The 17,720-nt window shown below is 56.6% G+C and overlaps 1 protein-coding gene across 1 annotated transcript; it reads right to left on the bottom strand.

Moving 5' to 3' along the window:
• Positions 1–1,451: 1,451 nt before the first annotated feature.
• On the bottom strand, positions 1,452–17,197 carry KCNN4 (potassium calcium-activated channel subfamily N member 4). The gene is made up of 9 exons (XM_045442085.1): positions 13,680–17,197; positions 10,566–10,661; positions 8,879–9,306; positions 6,952–7,087; positions 4,666–4,776; positions 4,372–4,490; positions 3,970–4,039; positions 2,455–2,622; positions 1,452–2,043 (listed from the first exon to the last, which is right to left on the bottom strand). The coding sequence occupies exons 1-8, from the start codon at positions 13,836–13,838 to the stop codon at positions 2,458–2,460; spliced, it is 1,284 nt and encodes a 427-aa protein (XP_045298041.1). The 5' UTR covers positions 13,839–17,197; the 3' UTR covers positions 1,452–2,043; positions 2,455–2,457.
• Between the last annotated feature and the right edge of the window lie 523 nt (positions 17,198–17,720).

Raw genomic sequence — 17,720 nt, 5'->3', positions numbered from 1 at the left:
GGACCACACAATACCCACTTTGCCTCCTTTTTAGAGATTTTGTGCGGTCGTTTGGCAGGGGATCTGGCTGTAACACTGCAAGGAGGGCTTCCTGCAGGGGGAGGGTGTTGGAGATGTCTTCATCCAGTTCCTGTCTCCTCTACTGCCAAGTGGGCTGGCGTCCAGAGGAAGGGCAATTCGTGGCAGTGGGTGGTGCAAGCCCCAGTTTAGCTCCCGGAGCCGAGGGATGAGGCTAACTGTGGCTTTGCAGGGAAATCCGAAGATAGCTCAGCAGAGAAGGATGACTCCCAGCCGGGCTTCCCCGCAGAGCGAAGGAAGCGAGGGTGAATCAGCCTCTCAAAGTGGAATGGAGCCGTTGAGGGAAGTGATGGGAAGTGAAAACCTCCAAGAGGTCCAAGGCCACTCGGCCTCTGACTCACCTCAGGCAGGGCAGAGGGAGGGCTCAGCCACAGGGCAGGGCAAACTGGGTGTGAATCTGGGCCCTGCGGCCAGACCTCCAGCCTCTAGACGTGGCCCTTCCTGCAACCTCAGTTTCTGTATCTCTACAACGGGGTGGGAAGGGTTTGGTCGAGGTGATTTATAGGAGGGAAGCACACAGTAGGGCCTCCAGAACTGCTAGCCCCTCCCCCTTTCCTGTCTGAGTCTTTTTTTTTTTTTTTTTTTCCAACGTTTATTTATTTTTGGGACAGAGAGAGACAGAGCATGAACGGGGGAGGGGCAGAGAGAGAGGGAGACACAGAATTGGAAACAGGCCCCAGGCTCTGAGCCATCAGCCCAGAGCCTGACGCGGGGCTCGAACTCACGGACCGCAAGATCGTGACCTGGCTGAAGTCGGACGCTTAACCGACTGCGCCACCCAGGTGCCCCTCCTGTCTGAGTCTTAAGCAGATAATGAAATGAGTATGTTGGGATAGTTTGGGGTTCTTGTTAGTCTCCTGACCGGTGAGTCGTCATCTAGGTCCTGGCGAGATGAGTAGGGGAGGGAGGGTGGCAGGACAAAGAAAAAGAGCAGCCATGCACCACATCTGAAAATCAGTAGCAAAAATAAAAATGATGAACTGTCTCTCGTGTATCTGGTTCTTACTAAATGCCTGCCCGTCTGTGCCAGTCCCTGTTTTCATCTTCACAGCAGTTCCGTGGGAAGGTGGACCCATTCTAGAAGTGAGGTAAAATGTTCAGAGAGGTGAAGCCACTTGCCCAAAGTCACACAGGTAGTGGATGGCAGAGCTAGGATTTGGACCCTGACCAAATCCTGGAATTGAAGCCTTTGTTCTTAGCCTCAGATCTGTGGGGGTGGGGGGTTATTGAGGACCCACAGACCTGGGAGGGCACTTAGAGGAGGGGTCTGTTTTATAGACAGGGAAACTAAGGTTCAGGCCAGACAGGGGCCTTCCACTGGATGATCTGCCTGTTGGGAGTGTACATATGTTCAGAAAGAAACAGCAACTTTGTCTGGCTTTGTTTAACATTTATTACAAAGTTAAGAGCAGAGACTGGTGAGTTGTGCCCCCCACCCGCCTTCTCCCCACCAGATACTCTGCAGCTCTGGAAAACTGTGTTCTCCTTGCTCTCCCGCCAGAGGGCGCTGCTTCTTCTCAGCCTCAGGCCTGGTTCCTTCAGCTCCCTTATCCAGCGGTAACTGAGGCATCCCAGGATCCTGGACTCTGGGCCCCCCCCACCCCTGGTCCCCTCCTCCTCTGGGACCCAGAAGTCTCACCCCCCCCAGGCACCTCCCCTTCTAACTGAAAGCTGGAGGTCATCCGTAGCAGCATAGTGAGGATGTTTTGTCGAGGGTATGTAGGGTAGTAGTGACCATTTTCCCGTTGGGGGCAGGGAGTGGGCGTGTGTGTGTGTGGCCACGGCCCTTCTCCTTGAGCCAGTGTCTCCTCCAGCAGCCATCGTGAGTGAGCCCATCCAAAGGTGGAGCCCCCTTCGGTCCTTGCACTCGAGGTGCTTTATTCGTAGGGCTGGGTCAGGAGTAGCAGGGACAATGTCCTCGACCTCAATCCTGGGGAAAGTAGCTTGGTTCTTCCTCCATGGGTCCTGGGGAGACAAATAGAGACATGGCTAGACAGGCAGGCCAGAAGCCAGAGGGAGAGCAACAGCAGGGACACTGAGGTGGAGACAGACACCAGTGGACAGAGGAGGAAGGAAGAGGGTGGGTGTACCTGCCACCAAGAGACTGGGCATTTGCACAGAGACTGAGAGCATGCCCAGAGACAGGCAGGCAGACCAAGCAAAGAAAGAGGGAGAAGATACTGAGGGTCAGCAAAGAGAAGGACTATCTCCTTCCTTTCCTGCTAGTCCAGCCCCAAACTTGAGTCCTGTCTTCCAAACAGCAGAAGAGAAAGGGTAGCCTTGTCCCCAAGACCATCCCCTGCCCCTTAGCCCCATGGGGCGCTATCCACAGGCACCATTTCTCCAGGATGTTCTGCCTGAGTCCAGCCCTCTCACCAGCTACGTGGCCTCCTGGCTTGGTTCTGGAAGCTGCTGCGGCCCCAGGGCATTGCTAAGCAGCTCGGTCAGGGTGTCCAGCTTCCGGGCCAGTGCATCCATCCGCTTCTCCAGGGCCTGATGGGAGCTGCTCAGACCCAGCTGCAGGTCACACAGGATCATGTGCATCTGGGCAGAGCGGGTCAGAGGTATCAGTGGGTGAGGTAGACTTCCCCTAATCCCAGCTACTTGGCTCAGTGCTTTCCCTACATGGTTTAAAACACTCCTTAAAAGCGCGAGGAGTGGGGCGCCTGGGTGGTGCAGTCAGTTAAGCATCCGACTTCAGCCAGGTCACGATCTCGCGGTCCGTGAGTTCGAGCCCCGCGTCGGGCTCTGGGCTGATGGCTCAGAGCCTGGAGCCTGTTTCCGATTCTGTGTCTCCCTCTCTCTCTGCCCCTCCCCCGTTCATGCTCCGTCTCTCTCTGTCCCAAAAATAAATAAACGTTGAAAAAAAAAAAAAAAAAACGCGAGGAGTGCGAATTCTGTTCCCATTTTTACAGCTATGTAAACAGGCCTAGAGCAGTTAAAATGACATGCCCAAGGCAGCACCTAGAATAAGGCTTAGTACATAGAAGGTAGGTGCTCACTAAACATTTGTGGAATTGATGAATGGCTTCAGAATGCACGTAGCCCTTTCATTACTTTCTCAGATGAGGATTCACAGCTTCATCCTTGAGGGTGTGTGAGCTTTCTATGAGAATTCTTGAATTCTATGTTTTTTGGCCGGATAATCTTCAGAAATTATGACCTGCCAATTCTGGCAGATCTAGGCCACCACCTCCTCACTGAGACCTGCCATGCAGTTTAGGGGCCTGCATCTGTGACTGTGTTTACCATGGCATTGGCACCAAGGGTCACTGTTTGAATTGTCTCGGGCTAATGAGAAAAAGCAAAGGCCACCGGATAAGCAAAAGGCGCTGTGAGCCAAGCCAAGGGATGTGACATCACCACCCCAATCACTGGCCGAATCAAGTGGCCCCAGCAGAAGAATGGCAAGTGGAGTCTGCCTTGGCCAGGCCAGCGTGCCCAGGGCAGAAGCACCCGTGGCCCTGGGCCCCTCTTAACAGTCACAGCAGAGACTGACTTCCTTGGAATGATGGCATCGGTCTGTGTCCGTGTTAATTTGCATTTTATTGTTTTTGCCATTTATGTTTGAATTTGGCTCGTATGTTTGCTTTGGTTTTATTGTTGTCTAAGAGAGTTAGAAGGAATGTTATCTGTGCACATGTAACACGACAATAAAAATGATTTAAAACTAAATGCTGGAGTTCTTCCACGATTTAAGTTTAAAAGGGATCTGTCCCCTACATGGGTTTAAGAAACTATTGAATCATTCATTCAACCACAAACCTTTGTCAAGTGCATGTGTGTGCCAGACCCCTGCCAGTGTTCTGTATGCCGGGACCAGATTTCCCTACCAGTGCCGTGGCCCCGAGCTGCCTTTTCTTCCAGACCCCTCCCGCCGGGCCCCGGTACCTTGGAGATGTCCACCATGGAGTTCACTTGCTCCCGGAGCTTTCTGTGTTTCAGCCGCACCTGGCGGAACCTGTGGGAAGAGGTGCGAGGTTAGAAGTGACCCTTGCTCAGGGATGGATAAGGGGAGAAGAGACTCAGAGACACGGAGCAGTGGGGAAGGGTTTCCAGAGCGCTGCACCCGTGAGCCCATCTTCCAGGTAGAGACCCGGGTATCCTGACCCACATGTGGAGTGGCACGGACCCACAGACACTGAGACGTGCAAGATGAATCATCAGAGTCACTGTGAGGTCTAGGTGGACATCTGTTCGGTGAGACCGCACGTGGGTGTCCTGACCCGGGCACGCACTCACGCTCACACACACTATGCAGAATGGAGGAGATGTGCACAGAGAGGCCCTCACCTGTTGATGGCAGCCAGCAGCCTGCGCTGGTGCCTTCGGGCAGCTCCACGCTCCTTCCTCCGTGTGTGTTTATAGAACATCCAGGCCTCTTGCAGCACTCGGGCAGCTGATTCCTTCATCTGAGGGTGGGCACGGTGTCAGTGGAGACACCCCTAGGGCTCTGGGAAAGGGGCTGGGGCCTGGACTCCCTGGCCTGAGGGAAGGGAGGGTTGGAGGCTGGGGCAGGAGGGGATGGGTGGGGACTCCTGGGTCTGAGGGAGGCGTGTGCTGTGGGTGCCATGTGCCCATCCTCACCTCTTTGGCATATTGGATGTCCATCATGAAGTTGTGCACGTGTTTCTCTGCTTTATTAAACTCCAGCTTCCGGGCCACCACGGCCACCAGCAGGGCTGTGCAGCAGACCCCCTGTGGGCACAGCAGACGCGATGACAGGAGGCCTCTGGGGCTCCTGTGCCACCAAACTCTCTCCTTGAACCCTCACAACAGCCACAGAAGGCAGGCAAGACCACCCCTAGTTGACAGATGAGCAGGCCCAGGGAGAACCACAGTCCCACAGCTGTGAGGGGTAGAGCTAAGATCACAAGTCACATGTCTGAGTCCCACTCAGGTGTAGCATTCATACCACCAGAACATCCTCTTTCGTTAAGGGCGTGATTGGAGAAGGAGAGATTCTGAGCGAGGGGCAGTCCCCACCACTGCCTCCCCATTGCTCTCACCCAGTTGGCAATCAGATCACTGAGGTTATCCCTCAACCTCCTCCCACCCCTGTGGCTCCTGCCCACTCCTGGCCACGTCCCTTCCCTCCTGGACCATCTCCAGCCTCCCCTCTCCTGACCTTGACCTCAGGAAGATCTAACAGTTATGACCCTGCCCCCTTACCTAATCTAGGCTCCCCCTGCCCCAAACTTCTTAGCCTGGCTTTCAGAGCCTTCCAAGTTCTAGGCTTTGCCTCCAGACAACTCAGCCTGGCCTCATTGTGCCTCAGCTGCCTGAGCGCTTTGGTCCGTAAGCTTCTCCCTTCTCCCAAGGCCTCTGACCCATCAGCTGCTCAGTGGCACCTGCTGTGCTTCCTTACAATAAATTTTCTTCTGGAGCCTTCCTCTTCCCCAAGCTGTATCTCAGCTCACAAAACCTCTGAACAATTTACTTGTTGCAGACATCGGTTCCCCGACTGCTTGTGTTCAAAGCCCAGCTCTGAGCATGTTCCTTGATCTCTCAGTGTCTCACTTTCTTCCTGTGAAATAGGCACGCCCTCACAGTATGACCCTGTGGATTCCTTAAGTTAACACCTGGAAAGTGTTCAGAGCAGAGACTGGCACAGAGTATGTGCTCAGTAAAGTTGGCTATGATTATTCCATTATGCTGGGGAACCTCTCAGCCAGGAGTTGGGCTGTGAGCTCTAGTGCAAATTGCCTGATCTTTCTAGGTCTCTCCTTGACCAAGGTTTCTCCTTGTGTCAAATGAGGGAGGAGGTCCCAGGCAGCCCTGGGGGTTCCTGACCTTTTGGGAGTGTTTCCTTGGTTGAACCTCTACCCCTCTTTGCTGGTCCCAAAGACTCACCCCTGGGGAGGGGATCACACTTAACTATTACCCCATCCATCACCAGTGGGCCCAGGGCTTGGAGATGCAGCATGTCCTTTCTGGGACAACATCAGGGCTGGGGGCTGGCAGCCCAAGTCCCTGAGTGTGGGAGGAGCCATATCTCATGAGGAGGTGAAGGCCAAGGCCTTTAGTGTTGGGTCCTGGATGGGGCTAGGGACCAGGTGGGGGGAACTAGATGCCTGGGTCTATGAAAGAAAGCTGGTAGATGTCAGGATTCAGGAGGAGGCTAGCTCTGGGGACCCTTTGCCTCATCCTTGAGAACAGAGGAGCTAGGGTGGGGACAGCTGGATGCTTAGGACTAGTTAACAAATAACAGCCCTCTCACCCCCACCCCCTAACCCATATACTGAACGTTTCCTACGTGCTCGGTGCTGTCTGACACCCTTTATGTGGTTTAATTAATTTAATCTCAGGAACCCCATGAGGAATATGCTAATATCAGCATGTTCATTTTATAGATGAAGAAACCAGGAGATTATAAGGCTTGATCCCTGCTTTGAAGTGGCAGAAACAGGATTTGAATCCAGGCAGCCTGACCCTACAGGCATGCTTTTGATGAATCTATAGCCTTAATGGAGGCTGGAGACTGGGTTCCTGAATCCTGGAGGAGCCTAGCACTGGGAAATCAGGTGTCTGTGTCCTAGACAGTTAGTTGAGAGGGTAGGGGTGTGAGGGGCAGGGTGTCTGAGCCTTCATGAGGCTCAGGGCTGGATTCCTGGATTCCAGAAGGAAATAGGGCTGGGAAGTCAGGGGCCTGTTTTCTTGAGGACGGTGAAGCCTAGGGTCCTAGGTTCCAAAGAGAGCAAGGACTTATGGGATGGATTCCTGGGTTTTGTAAGGAAATGGGGCAGTGGGTGTCCAGACACCCAAGTTTCTTGGGAGTGTCCTTGAATGCCTTTGTTGGCTCCATGATTTCCTGGGGCCCAGAGGATGAGCAATTTGGGACAGGGGTAGGGTCCCTGAGGAGGCTGTACTCACCATGACTCCAGTGCAGAGGCAGACAATCTTGCCCCACATGGTGCCTGGCACCACGTCCCCATAGCCAATGGTCAGGAATGTGATGGGGATCAGCCACAGTGTGTCCGAAAGGTGTCCGGTGGCATTAACAGCCTGCCTGTGGGGAAAGAGGAGTTAGTTCTGAAACCTCACCCCAGGGGTTTCCATGATGTCTGATACTCTCCTTCCTAACACACCTACAGTCCCCAGAAACAGAGAAAAAGTCAGTAAGTTCTGGGCTTTGGAGAGCCTGCCCGGCTTCCTCTCTGCTGTGTGAGCTGGGCAAGAGAGGCTCAGCCACTCTGGGCTATGGAATTTGAACCTGGATCCAACCAATTCCAAAGCCTGTTTGGTTTTAGCTAGGTTACCAGGACTGCTGCTTTCAGAGTGTATTGTTGGAGGGTTGAGAGGGGGCAGAAACCCAGCCCAAAGTCCACTTGTCCACCCTGACAGTGATCCCATCTACCTGGAGGAAGGGGAGCCCTTTTCTTAAAAAAAAAAAATCACATATCTATATCTATCTATCTATTTATGGTAATCTACACCAATGTGGGGCTCAAACTCACAACCCCAAGATCAAGAGTCTCATGCTCCACCTATAGAGCCAGCCAGGCACCCCAGGGGCCCCTTTTTCTAATGTCTACAAAGATGTTGTATGGCCTATGGGTGCCCCATCAAGACTAAAAAGGCAGGACCCTGTACTCCCTTCCCCTCACTTCATGGAAGGAGACATTTAGTTCCAGCCATGGAAGGGATTGAAGATCCTGATTTGTCTAACTCAAGCCCACAGACCACTTGCATCGGGGTCAGCAGGGAAAGCTTCATTCATGATGCCCCTAGACCCATCACAGCCACTACTCTCTGGAGGCAGGGACTGAATTTACACTGTTAATTCCCACTCCCTTCAACCAGAAGGACATTCAGGTTTGAGGACTTCTGTCTTGGGATTTAGAAATTTGACCCCCTCCCACCCTCCCATTTTTCAAATGAGAAACATGGTGGGAGGAAAACAGGTTCTGCAAGATGAAGGAGTTGAAAATCATGAAAGATTAGAATTGCTGGGGAGACTTGAACGATGGTGGGATTTGACACCCATTTTACAGATGAAGGAACAGAGGGTCAGAGAGGAAGGATCTAAAGCCAGTGCTTGTCATTCCCTGCCTCTTTTCAAGAATCCTTTGCCAGAGGTACCGAACCAGAGGTTCCCAAACTTGAGCAGGGATCAGAATCACCTGTTAAAACAGATTGCTTGGCCCCACCCACCAGAGTTTTAATTTGGTAGGTCTGGGTAGGGCTTGAGAATTTGGATTTGCAGCAAGTTCCCAGGTGATGCTGCTGGTCCGGGAACCACACTTTAAGAAACACCGACTAAGATTACCTTCGCTTTCTTTATCTATAAGAGAGAGAAACTGAGGCCCTGAAAGGCTACAGGCCCAGCATCCAGTCTGTCCAGCAGGCAGCCTGGAATCCTGTATCCATTCCCGGCAGGGAATTTCCTTCCAGGGCAGCCCCAAATCACCCCCCCCCCCAAATCACCCCCTGTCCCAGGATCACAGGGAGTGCCCACAGAGCATCTCTGTGCTAATTCGGAAAAGGTGTCACTGACCTCCAACCCGGCAGTTGCAACCCTTGGCCAAGCGCCAGAGACTGAATAGATGCCTGGAAACCTGAGACAGGGCAGGTGTGGGAGTGGGAAGGGAAGGGCTTGCTAGGGCCTGTGTGTGTCTGGGGAGACTGGAGGTGGTCAGTTGGTTCCTCTCACCCCAGTGGATGAGTGTGGACAAACAGCTTTCTCCTCCGCTTTGCCCCCAAGGGGCCCAAGCTGTACCGCCATCAAGGGAAGCTGTGGCTGTAAGCGGCTCCCTCGGATGCTCCAGGTACCCCGACCCTCCACCCCCAGTACCCTCACCTCTCGGCCACCGACAGCACCCAGGCGGTGGTGAGCCAGAGGCCAAGCGTGAGGCAGAGCAGCAGGCGACCGGGGTGCGTGTTCATGTACAGCTTGGCCACGAACCAGTGGCGGAAGCGGACCTGGTTGAGGGCGCCGATGCTGCGGTAGGACGCGTTGAGCAAGACGCCGCTGCGCAGGAGGACGGCGCGGGGCACCAGGTAGAGGCGCAGCAGCATGGCCAGCGACAGCAGCGCCTCCCCCTCATCCAGGAAGCCCGGCCAGGACTGCGTCGCCGCGGACCGGGACCCTAAACCCTGAGCGCACCGCGGCCCCCGCACCGGCGCTGGGTGCAGAGCGCACACGGCCAGCTCCAGCACGATCTGCGCCGCCTGCCGCCCGGTCAGCGCCACGCGCCAGTCCCGGAGCCCGTTGTCGGTCATGAACAACTGCGGGGAGGGGACAGAGTGGGGAGGCAGGGGGTCACACGAAGGTCAAGAGGCCGCCTGCCTGTCTGCGTCTGCCTGCGTCCGAAGATAAGGGGGACGCGGCCACCGGGGGAGGGGGGGAGGGAGGCAGCACAGGTCGGGCAGGTGGGACTGGGAAGGGTGGGGAAGGAGTGGGACAGGATCTGAGGAGGGCGTCTCTGCACCTTTTCCCACCCCCACCCCCAGTTTCAGCCCACTTCCAGAACTTTCTGTGTGCCCCACATTGTTCTATGTATGGAAGATACAGGTGAGGAAAACAGAAACCCCTGCCTCCCTGGAGCTTACAGTTCACATCCACGGAGCCCTCTCCACCTCCTGCTTCTGGGGACACGGGTAGTAACTAACTGTAAACCGCACACCATTAGCAATGGCTATAGGTGACATTTTACAGGGTACTTTGGACGTGCCAGGCACTACTCTCTCTCCTTTCCATGTTATGACTCAGGGAATGCTGACAACACAGTGAGATTGAAAGCATTATGAGGCTCATTTTACAGATGCAGAAACTGAGGCCCAGCACACTGAGCTATAAATCGAGGCCATTTCACTGAGCTATAGCAGCACAGCTGAGCTATAAATCGAGGCCATTTCACCTTTTGAATGACTGCTGTTAATGATAATACGTACTTTTTACTGAGTGGGCATCACAGGGGGAATTATTACATATGGCCAATAACCCCCATTTTATAGGGTAAAGGGGGAAGGAATAGAGGCAACAGGATCCTGGGATGTTGGGGGTGGGATGAGGGGAGAGGGGTGGAGAGTTGAGTGTCTGGATGAGATATGAGATGGGAGGGGGGCGACGGGTGGAAAGATACCCCACCCACTCCCCACCAGGTCTAGAGGGTAATTGTCAGAGAGGTGGGGAGCTCAGGAGTAGGGAGGGACCTTCAGGCACAAAGCCTGGAATGGTGGGGCCTCAAGGATGGAGGACAGAGATCTGGGGGGGCTGGGCCTGGAGTGGGGGTGCCTGGGGGTGAGAGTTCTCAGCACCCCAGGGCTGCAAATGGAGCACGGGACTGGGTTGCTCCAGGAGGCTCTGTCTGTCTGTCTGTCTGTGGTTATTCTCATCTCGGTGGGTGAGGCTGTGGACAAATCTTAGGGTGGAGAAACCTCATTACTCAGACCAGGAGGAGGAGTGTGGAAAGTGTGAGCCGACAGGGTGTGGTGGGGGCTGGAGGGGAGCAAGGAAGGGGCCCCCGGGGTGGGGCCCGCCCTACCTGGACCTCTTTGGCGTGAAATACCACGATAAGACAAAGAAGCAAGAAGGTGGAAATGCTGATCATGCATTTAACCAGGAACAGGTAGAGCGCCCACTGTTGGGAGGGATAGAAAATGGGGTAAGATTCCAGGCCCCCTCTACCTTCCTCCCCAATGCCATCCCTTCTCAGTTCCCAATTTCCTGGCCTCCTCCGCCCATCCCCCTGCCTGTCTCCCCCTGTCCCCCCTCCCCCCACCAAAACCTGGTTCTACCCGATATCTCAGTTTGGGGGAACTCTCAAAACCATCATAGGGTCCCCAGGGAGAGTGTCCTTTTCCTTCCCAGCCCGACAGCCTCCTCTTCAGCCACTCTCCTAGGACCCACACCTGAGGGGGGACCTTGCAATCCCTTTTAAATTCCCCCAACCCCTTCCCCATCAAAACACTGTTCCTCAAGTGTGGGGTGGGGGGGGGGGGTGTCTAGAAACACACACCTGGCCTTTAGGAAATTCCCCCCTCTTCCCTTCTCACACAGCTGGTCCTGCCCTAGAAAGCAACCTGCCCTAGAAGGTTCTACTGTCTTCTTGGTTCCCCCAAGGAGCCTAGAGATTCTCTCTCAATACCCAAGGGGTAAATGGCACCCCCCTCCATCCAGGGCACTGGGTCCCTGAGACCCCGGCCCCAGCTCTGAGGAAGGCCACTGAGTCCTGTCCCCTGAGTCTCCTTCCCATTGCTCTCTCTCCTGGCTCTAAGCCCAGGGCAGATCTGGCCGGAAGCACATGGCCTCCAGAAACCACAGAGAGATTTTTCCCCCCCTCTCTTTGTGTGGCAATACCTTGGAGAGATCTAGAATTCTTGAAGGAGGGATTTAGGCGGGACTGGGATTGCTGCATACCGTAGCAGGAGTGGGGAGGGGTCCCCACCTGAGGAGTGTTGTTAGTGGGGAGGGGACCACCTGGGCTCCCACGCTGAGCTTAGCACCTACTTCCCCTCTCAGATGGCTGCTGGCTCCCCTGGGGCCAGGGCCCCACCTTCTGTGCAGGGGAAGAGGGCCAGTTTCCCGCCCCAGGGGGCCTGCCCCCCCACCCCTCCCAGAACAATGGTGCTGTTGTTCCTAGCCCTCCCCTACCCCTTCATCCTGCTAAGTCTCCCTAATTCCCTTGTCTCTTCAGTGTGTCTCAGATTCCACTAGACACAGCCCCTGCCCACACAGCACCCCACTTCTCTGGTGGCCCTCTCTACTTTGCCGGTTTCTCTTCCCCCAAATCCCTGACTCAGTCTCTGGGGATGCTTCTGCTTCTATCTCTGTTTGTGTTTGAGGGCCTCTGTTTCTGCCAGGCTTTCCATCTCCCTGTGCGCAGCTCACTTGGGGAGCTCTCGCTGTCTCTCTCTCACTGCATCTCTGTCTCTGTCTCATACCGCCTTTGTCTCTCTGTGTCTCTGTCGCTCAGTGGCAGCCTCTCTGTGCCTCTCTCCGCCCCTCCCCCTGCTCATATCTCCATCTTGTTCCCTGCACCTGTTCTCCTCCAGCCCCTCCCCACCCCCCCTGCAGGTGTCCGGGGCCCTGCAAAATGAGCCCATAAGATTGAGATGGAGGTGGGGAGCAGGGATGGATGTTGTCAAGGCACAAGTGGAAGGGGGCTGAGGAGGACCCTTAGGGCCACGTATCTGAACCCTCAACCCCAGTTTACAGATGGGGAGACTGAGGCTCAGAAAGCCACAGCACCTTCTCCAGAGTCCAACTGCCACAGGCAGCAGCCTGGCAGGCAGCAGAGGGAAGGAAGAAATGAGAGGTGAGAAGGTGGAGGGAGGGAGTGGGGTAGGAAAGACCCCCCTGTCCTTTCCCATCTGTGGAGCTCACGTCCTCACCTCCCCTGCTGGGGCGGGGTGCTGAAGCGTGGGAGCGGCGGGTAGGCTCTGGCCATGCTTCCTGTTGGCATGGGCTTCGGTGGCCCCACCCCCTCTGTCCCCGCTGCCCTGGCCTCAGCTGCCTGGCCAGAGGAAGCCAGCCTGCTCTGACCCTGCATGTGGCTCCTGATCCCTTCGGAACTGCCCTCCTCCCCTGCCCCCAAATCCAAGCCTGAGCCTCCCTCCTCCAGGAATCCCCCAACCCGGTCCTCAAGTCAGTCCCCCCCCAGCCAGCCCAGTTCCACATCCCTTACCCCAGACAGTTCTCCAACCCCTCCTTTCCGGTTAAGCAATTCTGTTCTGTCCTCAATCCACGGATCCTGACCCCTGTCCTCCATCTGCCCCATCACTGCCCAGACCCAGGCTGGAATGCGCCCAGAGCCTGCTCAGACCTGTCCTGGCCCCACCTGTCCTTTTCCTTCCTACTCACACTATCCTCAGTCGGGCCCCCTTCCCACAAAGGCGCTCTAAGCCTCGTTCTTCAGACCCAGAAGCTTGGGCTCCCAGCCTCCTCCCCTGGGACCTACGAGTCCAGGCTTCTGCACACCTACTTCTCCACTATGTCTCAGACTAAATAGCAGGTAGACTGTGGGGAGGTTGGGAACGACGGACATGCGGAGGGGCCGGGGTGGTTTTCGTTTCCCACCCCCACCCCAGCCAGTTTCTTGGGCTCTCAGCCTTTTGCAGCCAAGGCACTAGGTAAAGGTTAGACTTTAGATAAGGACCAAGGAGCCGCCGCCTACTGGAAGAAGTTCGTTTTTCTCCCCACCCTCCCTTCACTGACCCTGAGGCTGTCTCTCCTCTAATGGGCTCTTGGGAGACTGGAGGATCTGGTCAGCCACCCCCTGGCCTCCAGGGGTCCTGGACCTCCAGCTGTCCAATTGCAAACCTTCAAATACTGAGACGTTGTGACCCCACTTCCTTCCTTTTGCACAGAGAGCCCTGAGCATTTACCTCCCCTGGGCCCTCGGAGTCCGGCCCCCCAGCCCCCTCCTCCCTCACACCCAGGAGTCTGGGACTTCCGCCTCCTCCTCAGACCCAGGAGCACAGACCCCCTCACCCCTCCTCCCTCAGACTTCGGGCTCCAGACCCTCAGCGGCTCCTCTCTCAGACCCAGGGGTCCAGGTCTCCTAGCCCCTCCTCCTTCAGGCCCAGGAGTCTCTCCCCCCAGCCCCTCCTCCCTCAGCCCCCAGCCTCCCAGGACCCAGGATAAGAGTTCCACTCACCGGGCACCCTCCAAACCATAGCATCTCCGCGTGCAGCACCATGAGTCCGATGCCAGTTCCCGCCAGTGCCAGTGCCCAGCCAGCCAGCCACTTCTCCTGCTCCAGCAGCCGCTTTCGCCGCTGTAGGGCCCCCAGGCCTGGCACCAGCTCCCCGCCCATGGCCCCTGCGGTCTTGGGGCTCAGCCAGCTTCCTGCCCAGGGTCCCCCACCTCGCAGCACACAAAGGGCAGCCACTGTGGCTTGCAGGTCCTCAGCCTGCTCTGCTCCTCGCTCTGGGGCTCTTGCTTTGAGGCACGGAGGGAGTTTGTGCCCTCTGGGGGTGGTGACGGTTGGGCAGGGCGGGGAGGGGCTGGCGTGGCCCTTGGGCAGAGGGGAGGCTCCCCAACCTCCCTTCTCGGTCTAAGGAGGGACTGGGCTGTGTCTCGGGGCAGAGCAAGGAAGAGGCGTGCATCCACGTGGATAAAGACACATGCTTCTGGGACACAATAGGTTTTGTCACACACAACAGTCTGCGCCCTGTAATGCACACCTTCACTCAGCCACACCCAGACACCACAAGACGCGGGGTGATGAACCTTCACACACGGCATGGCTGGAGACGGAACCTAACACACATGGGCACACAACACAACCTACACCGAGTGACTCACAACTCCCGATGAGCTCTGAAACCCACAGCCACACCCAGACACCACACATGCGGTGTGACCCACGCCGGCACTCAGCGAGGCAGGCACTGCCCCGGGTCGCACGTGACCACCCAAATATTGTCCACACGCAGGCACAAACATGACAATCAAAACGACACAACATTCTCTGACACAAATAGCCACACCCAGACCCCCGCACAAGGTGCACGGCCACAGCTACGTTAGCATAACACATACCAGTTTTCCCACAGACACACAATATGTATTGACTCAGTGACAGCCAGATGCCACACTCAACACATCTATGTAAACAATGCGCTAGTAAGTGTCCCAAACGTTCTACACCCGCGGAATGACACCCGACGTGTGCAGACACACCACGTTTAGGGACACACCTGTGGCCGTCCCCCAGCGCCAGCACAGAGAGAAATGCACACCGATCCACATCATGGCACCTGGCGACCCGGGCGCACAGGCTCAGAATGACTTGCAGCACAGACAGACTGACTGTGCCACACAGTATACCCCGGGGCACAATGCCATCCAGATGCGTAGTTAGAACAACATAAATGGACCCACGGAGAGACCCACACTGCACAGCGACACATAGAAAAAGCCCCAAACAGCACATGCCCAGAGTAAGACATCCTGCTCTATTTTGGCGCATCACGGAGGACAGAACCCAGAGCGGTGCCCCATGGGGGAGGGAGCCCCATGCAGCTGGGGCACAGTCTACCCGGACCACGACGCCTAAATGCAACACGCACAGAGCAGGGCACGCAGTATCTCCTCTGACTGACAAGCCACATCGGAACTACACCCTCACACGGCCCGGTGCATGATGCACTCCAACACGCATGGCCACACGAACACACAAACACAACATACACAGAGTCCTATACGGACACAGAATGACACAAAGCACACCGACACGGTATTTCCCGGCACCATCTTTCACAAAACACCGTGCGTCGCAATAAAACAGCAGATGTGATCCACTGGCCCAGCCGACACCCGGGCCCGCAACGACAGCACGCACAACACCAGGGCGACGCCCTCCAGTGCAACAGAATACACAGCCACACAAACAGCACGCTCTGCGTGCGGGCACCCAGGCTGTGTTCATGGCGGGGAAAGGAGAGGCCCCCGCGATGGACACGCCTAGACGTGACGCACAGGGTCGCATCTCTGAATGACAGCTCACCACGACACACGCAAGCCCCATGACGAGACGCAACGCGCAGCGACGTTACAGAACGGCCCATGTGAGCAGAGTGACGCACGGTGACTCCTAGCGTGACCCACAATGCAGAACGCCACCACACGCAGCAGCACGGAGATAACACATGGACCTGGACGTGTGCATCTGGACACAGACGGGACCGTCCTCCGGCCACACACGAGGAGACACTGGCACGCTACCATGAGACACACACCTTGCACACGCTGACCTCCAGGACACAGCCCGCAGCTGCAGGGATCTTGCAGACGGAACCCCTCTCCCTCCCATGTCATATGTCACGAAGAGACACGGCCCCACCAGCCACAGGGAATCGAGACACTCATGCACAAACACGTCCGACGACACACCCAGCAACGCCAAACAGCACACACGGACACACCGGGTGGCAACAACACAGCTCCTGCAGGTGCCATGCCTGCTCCAGGGCACACTTGTGATTCCCCCCTCGGGGTGCAACACGGCGGGAGGGTGATGGAGACACCCCCGGGCACACCCACACACCACGTGCATGCCCGCGGGGAGAAAACACTGCCCCTGGGCACTCCCAAGGCTGCAGCCTGGGCACCCCCCCCACCCCCCCCACCCCGCTAGCCACCACCCTTGTGGCCTGGCCTGGGTCTCTCTGCGCCTCTTGTCCTCCCTCTCTGGTTCCTAGGCCTCACCTCGAGCCCCTCCCTCAGCCTCTCCTGCTCTGGGAGCCTCCAGGTCCTGCCTTGCCTTGGTCTCTGCCTTTCCCTGTCTCTGTTGTTCTCTCCTCTATGCCTTCATCTCTATGTCTTGTGGCTCTGTCTCAAGTCTAAGTATCTCTGACTCTCTGTTCATTTGTCTGTTTCCATTTCTCTCTCTCTGGCTCTGTCTCTCGGCCTCTTCGTGCCCCTCGGATATTTCTTTCATTCTGTCTCCTGTCGCTGTCTCTCTGTCTCCATCTCTGTCTGTGTTCTCTCTCCATGTCCCTGTCTCTTGCCGACCCTAGGTCTCTCTGTCTCTGTCTGTGACTCAGTTTCTCTGTCTCACTGTCTCCCTGCCTCCAGACCTCCCTTTGGCTTTCTCTCTGTCTGTCTCTGGCCCTGCCTCTCTCTCTCTGGGCCTCTCCATGCTTGTCTCTGCCTCAGTTGGTCTCCTCTATCCACCAGCACAGCTGGGGGACAGCCTTGCCCTTTCTAGTTCCACCCAGGCCCACTCAGGGCCAAGAGGCCAGAGGCAGAGGCCGCGGCTGCCCAGGTCAGAGGCCATGGAAACGAGACCTCCAGCCCCGGCCCCTGCACAGCCGTGCCTCAGTGCAGACCTTAGTGAAAACTAATGGGGTAGGGGGAACAATCCAAGAGAGGGAGACAGATGGAGAGGGGAGAATTTGAAAAAAAAATCAAAGAGATGGAGAGAGGGGATGTGGCGGTGAGGGGAAAGCAGAAGCTGGGATCAAGACGTGGAAGTTAGAGCAGACAGAAGTTTTGTCTCCAAAGAGACCAACTCAGACAGAAAAACGGAGCAAAGGCTGGCCTCGGGAGAGGCCAGGGTGGGCGACAATGAGGTCACAGTGGGAAAGGCACTTGCCTCCGAACGGAAGTTCTGGGATGTGGGGGTCAGTCGGTAGGACACACGGCTCCAGAGCCAGCTCCCTCCAGCCCAGGGAGGGGCTGAGCCAGGGGGTGGGGGTGACTCAGGGCCCCAGAGCTTCCTGTGACTCAGCCCTTGGTCCCAACCCTGAAGGGGGGAGTGGAGAGGGAGAGGGGTCTCTGTAAAAGAGAGGGAGGAGGAATACCAGAGGACCTCCCTGCCTAGGTTGCCCACCTCAGAGGAGGGGGTGGGGCTGCTGATTGGGACTTTGAGGGGAGGAGAGGTCTGGGGGCCTGGACTCCTGGGTCTGAGGGAGGAGGGGCTGGGTCCTGGACTCCTGGGTCTGAAGTAGGCGGGGACTGGGGGTCTGGACTCCTGGGTCTGAGGGAGGAGCGGGTGCAGGGCTGGAGGCTGGGTCTGAGGGAGGAAGGGCTGGGGGCCTGGACATCTGGGTCTGAGGGAGGAGGGGCTGGGGGCCTGGACCTCTGGGTCTGAGGGAGAAAGGGCTGGGGGCCTGGACCTCTGGGTCTGAGGGAGGAGGGGCTGGGGGCTGGACTTCTGGGTCTGAGGGGGGAGGGGCTGGGGGCCTAGACT

Source organism: Leopardus geoffroyi, chromosome E2, assembly GCF_018350155.1.
Source record: "Leopardus geoffroyi isolate Oge1 chromosome E2, O.geoffroyi_Oge1_pat1.0, whole genome shotgun sequence".
Classification (NCBI taxonomy): Eukaryota; Metazoa; Chordata; class Mammalia; order Carnivora; family Felidae; genus Leopardus; species Leopardus geoffroyi.
Note: the sequence above shows the minus strand (reverse complement) of the source record. Positions and strands in the feature narration are given on the sequence as shown.

Bases quoted from the DNA above. Each gene is read 5' to 3' on its own strand.
- KCNN4 (XM_045442085.1), bottom strand. From the start codon at position 13,838: ATGGGCGGGGAGCTGGTGCCAGGCCTGGGGGCCCTACAGCGGCGAAAG. The intron at 10,662-13,679 runs GTGAGTGGAACT...CCCTCCCAACAG, and splicing joins TATGGTTTGGAGGGTGCCCG to TGGGCGCTCTACCTGTTCCT. The intron at 4,491-4,665 runs GTGAGGATGGGC...GCCCACCCTCAG, and splicing joins ACATCCAATATGCCAAAGAG to ATGAAGGAATCAGCTGCCCG.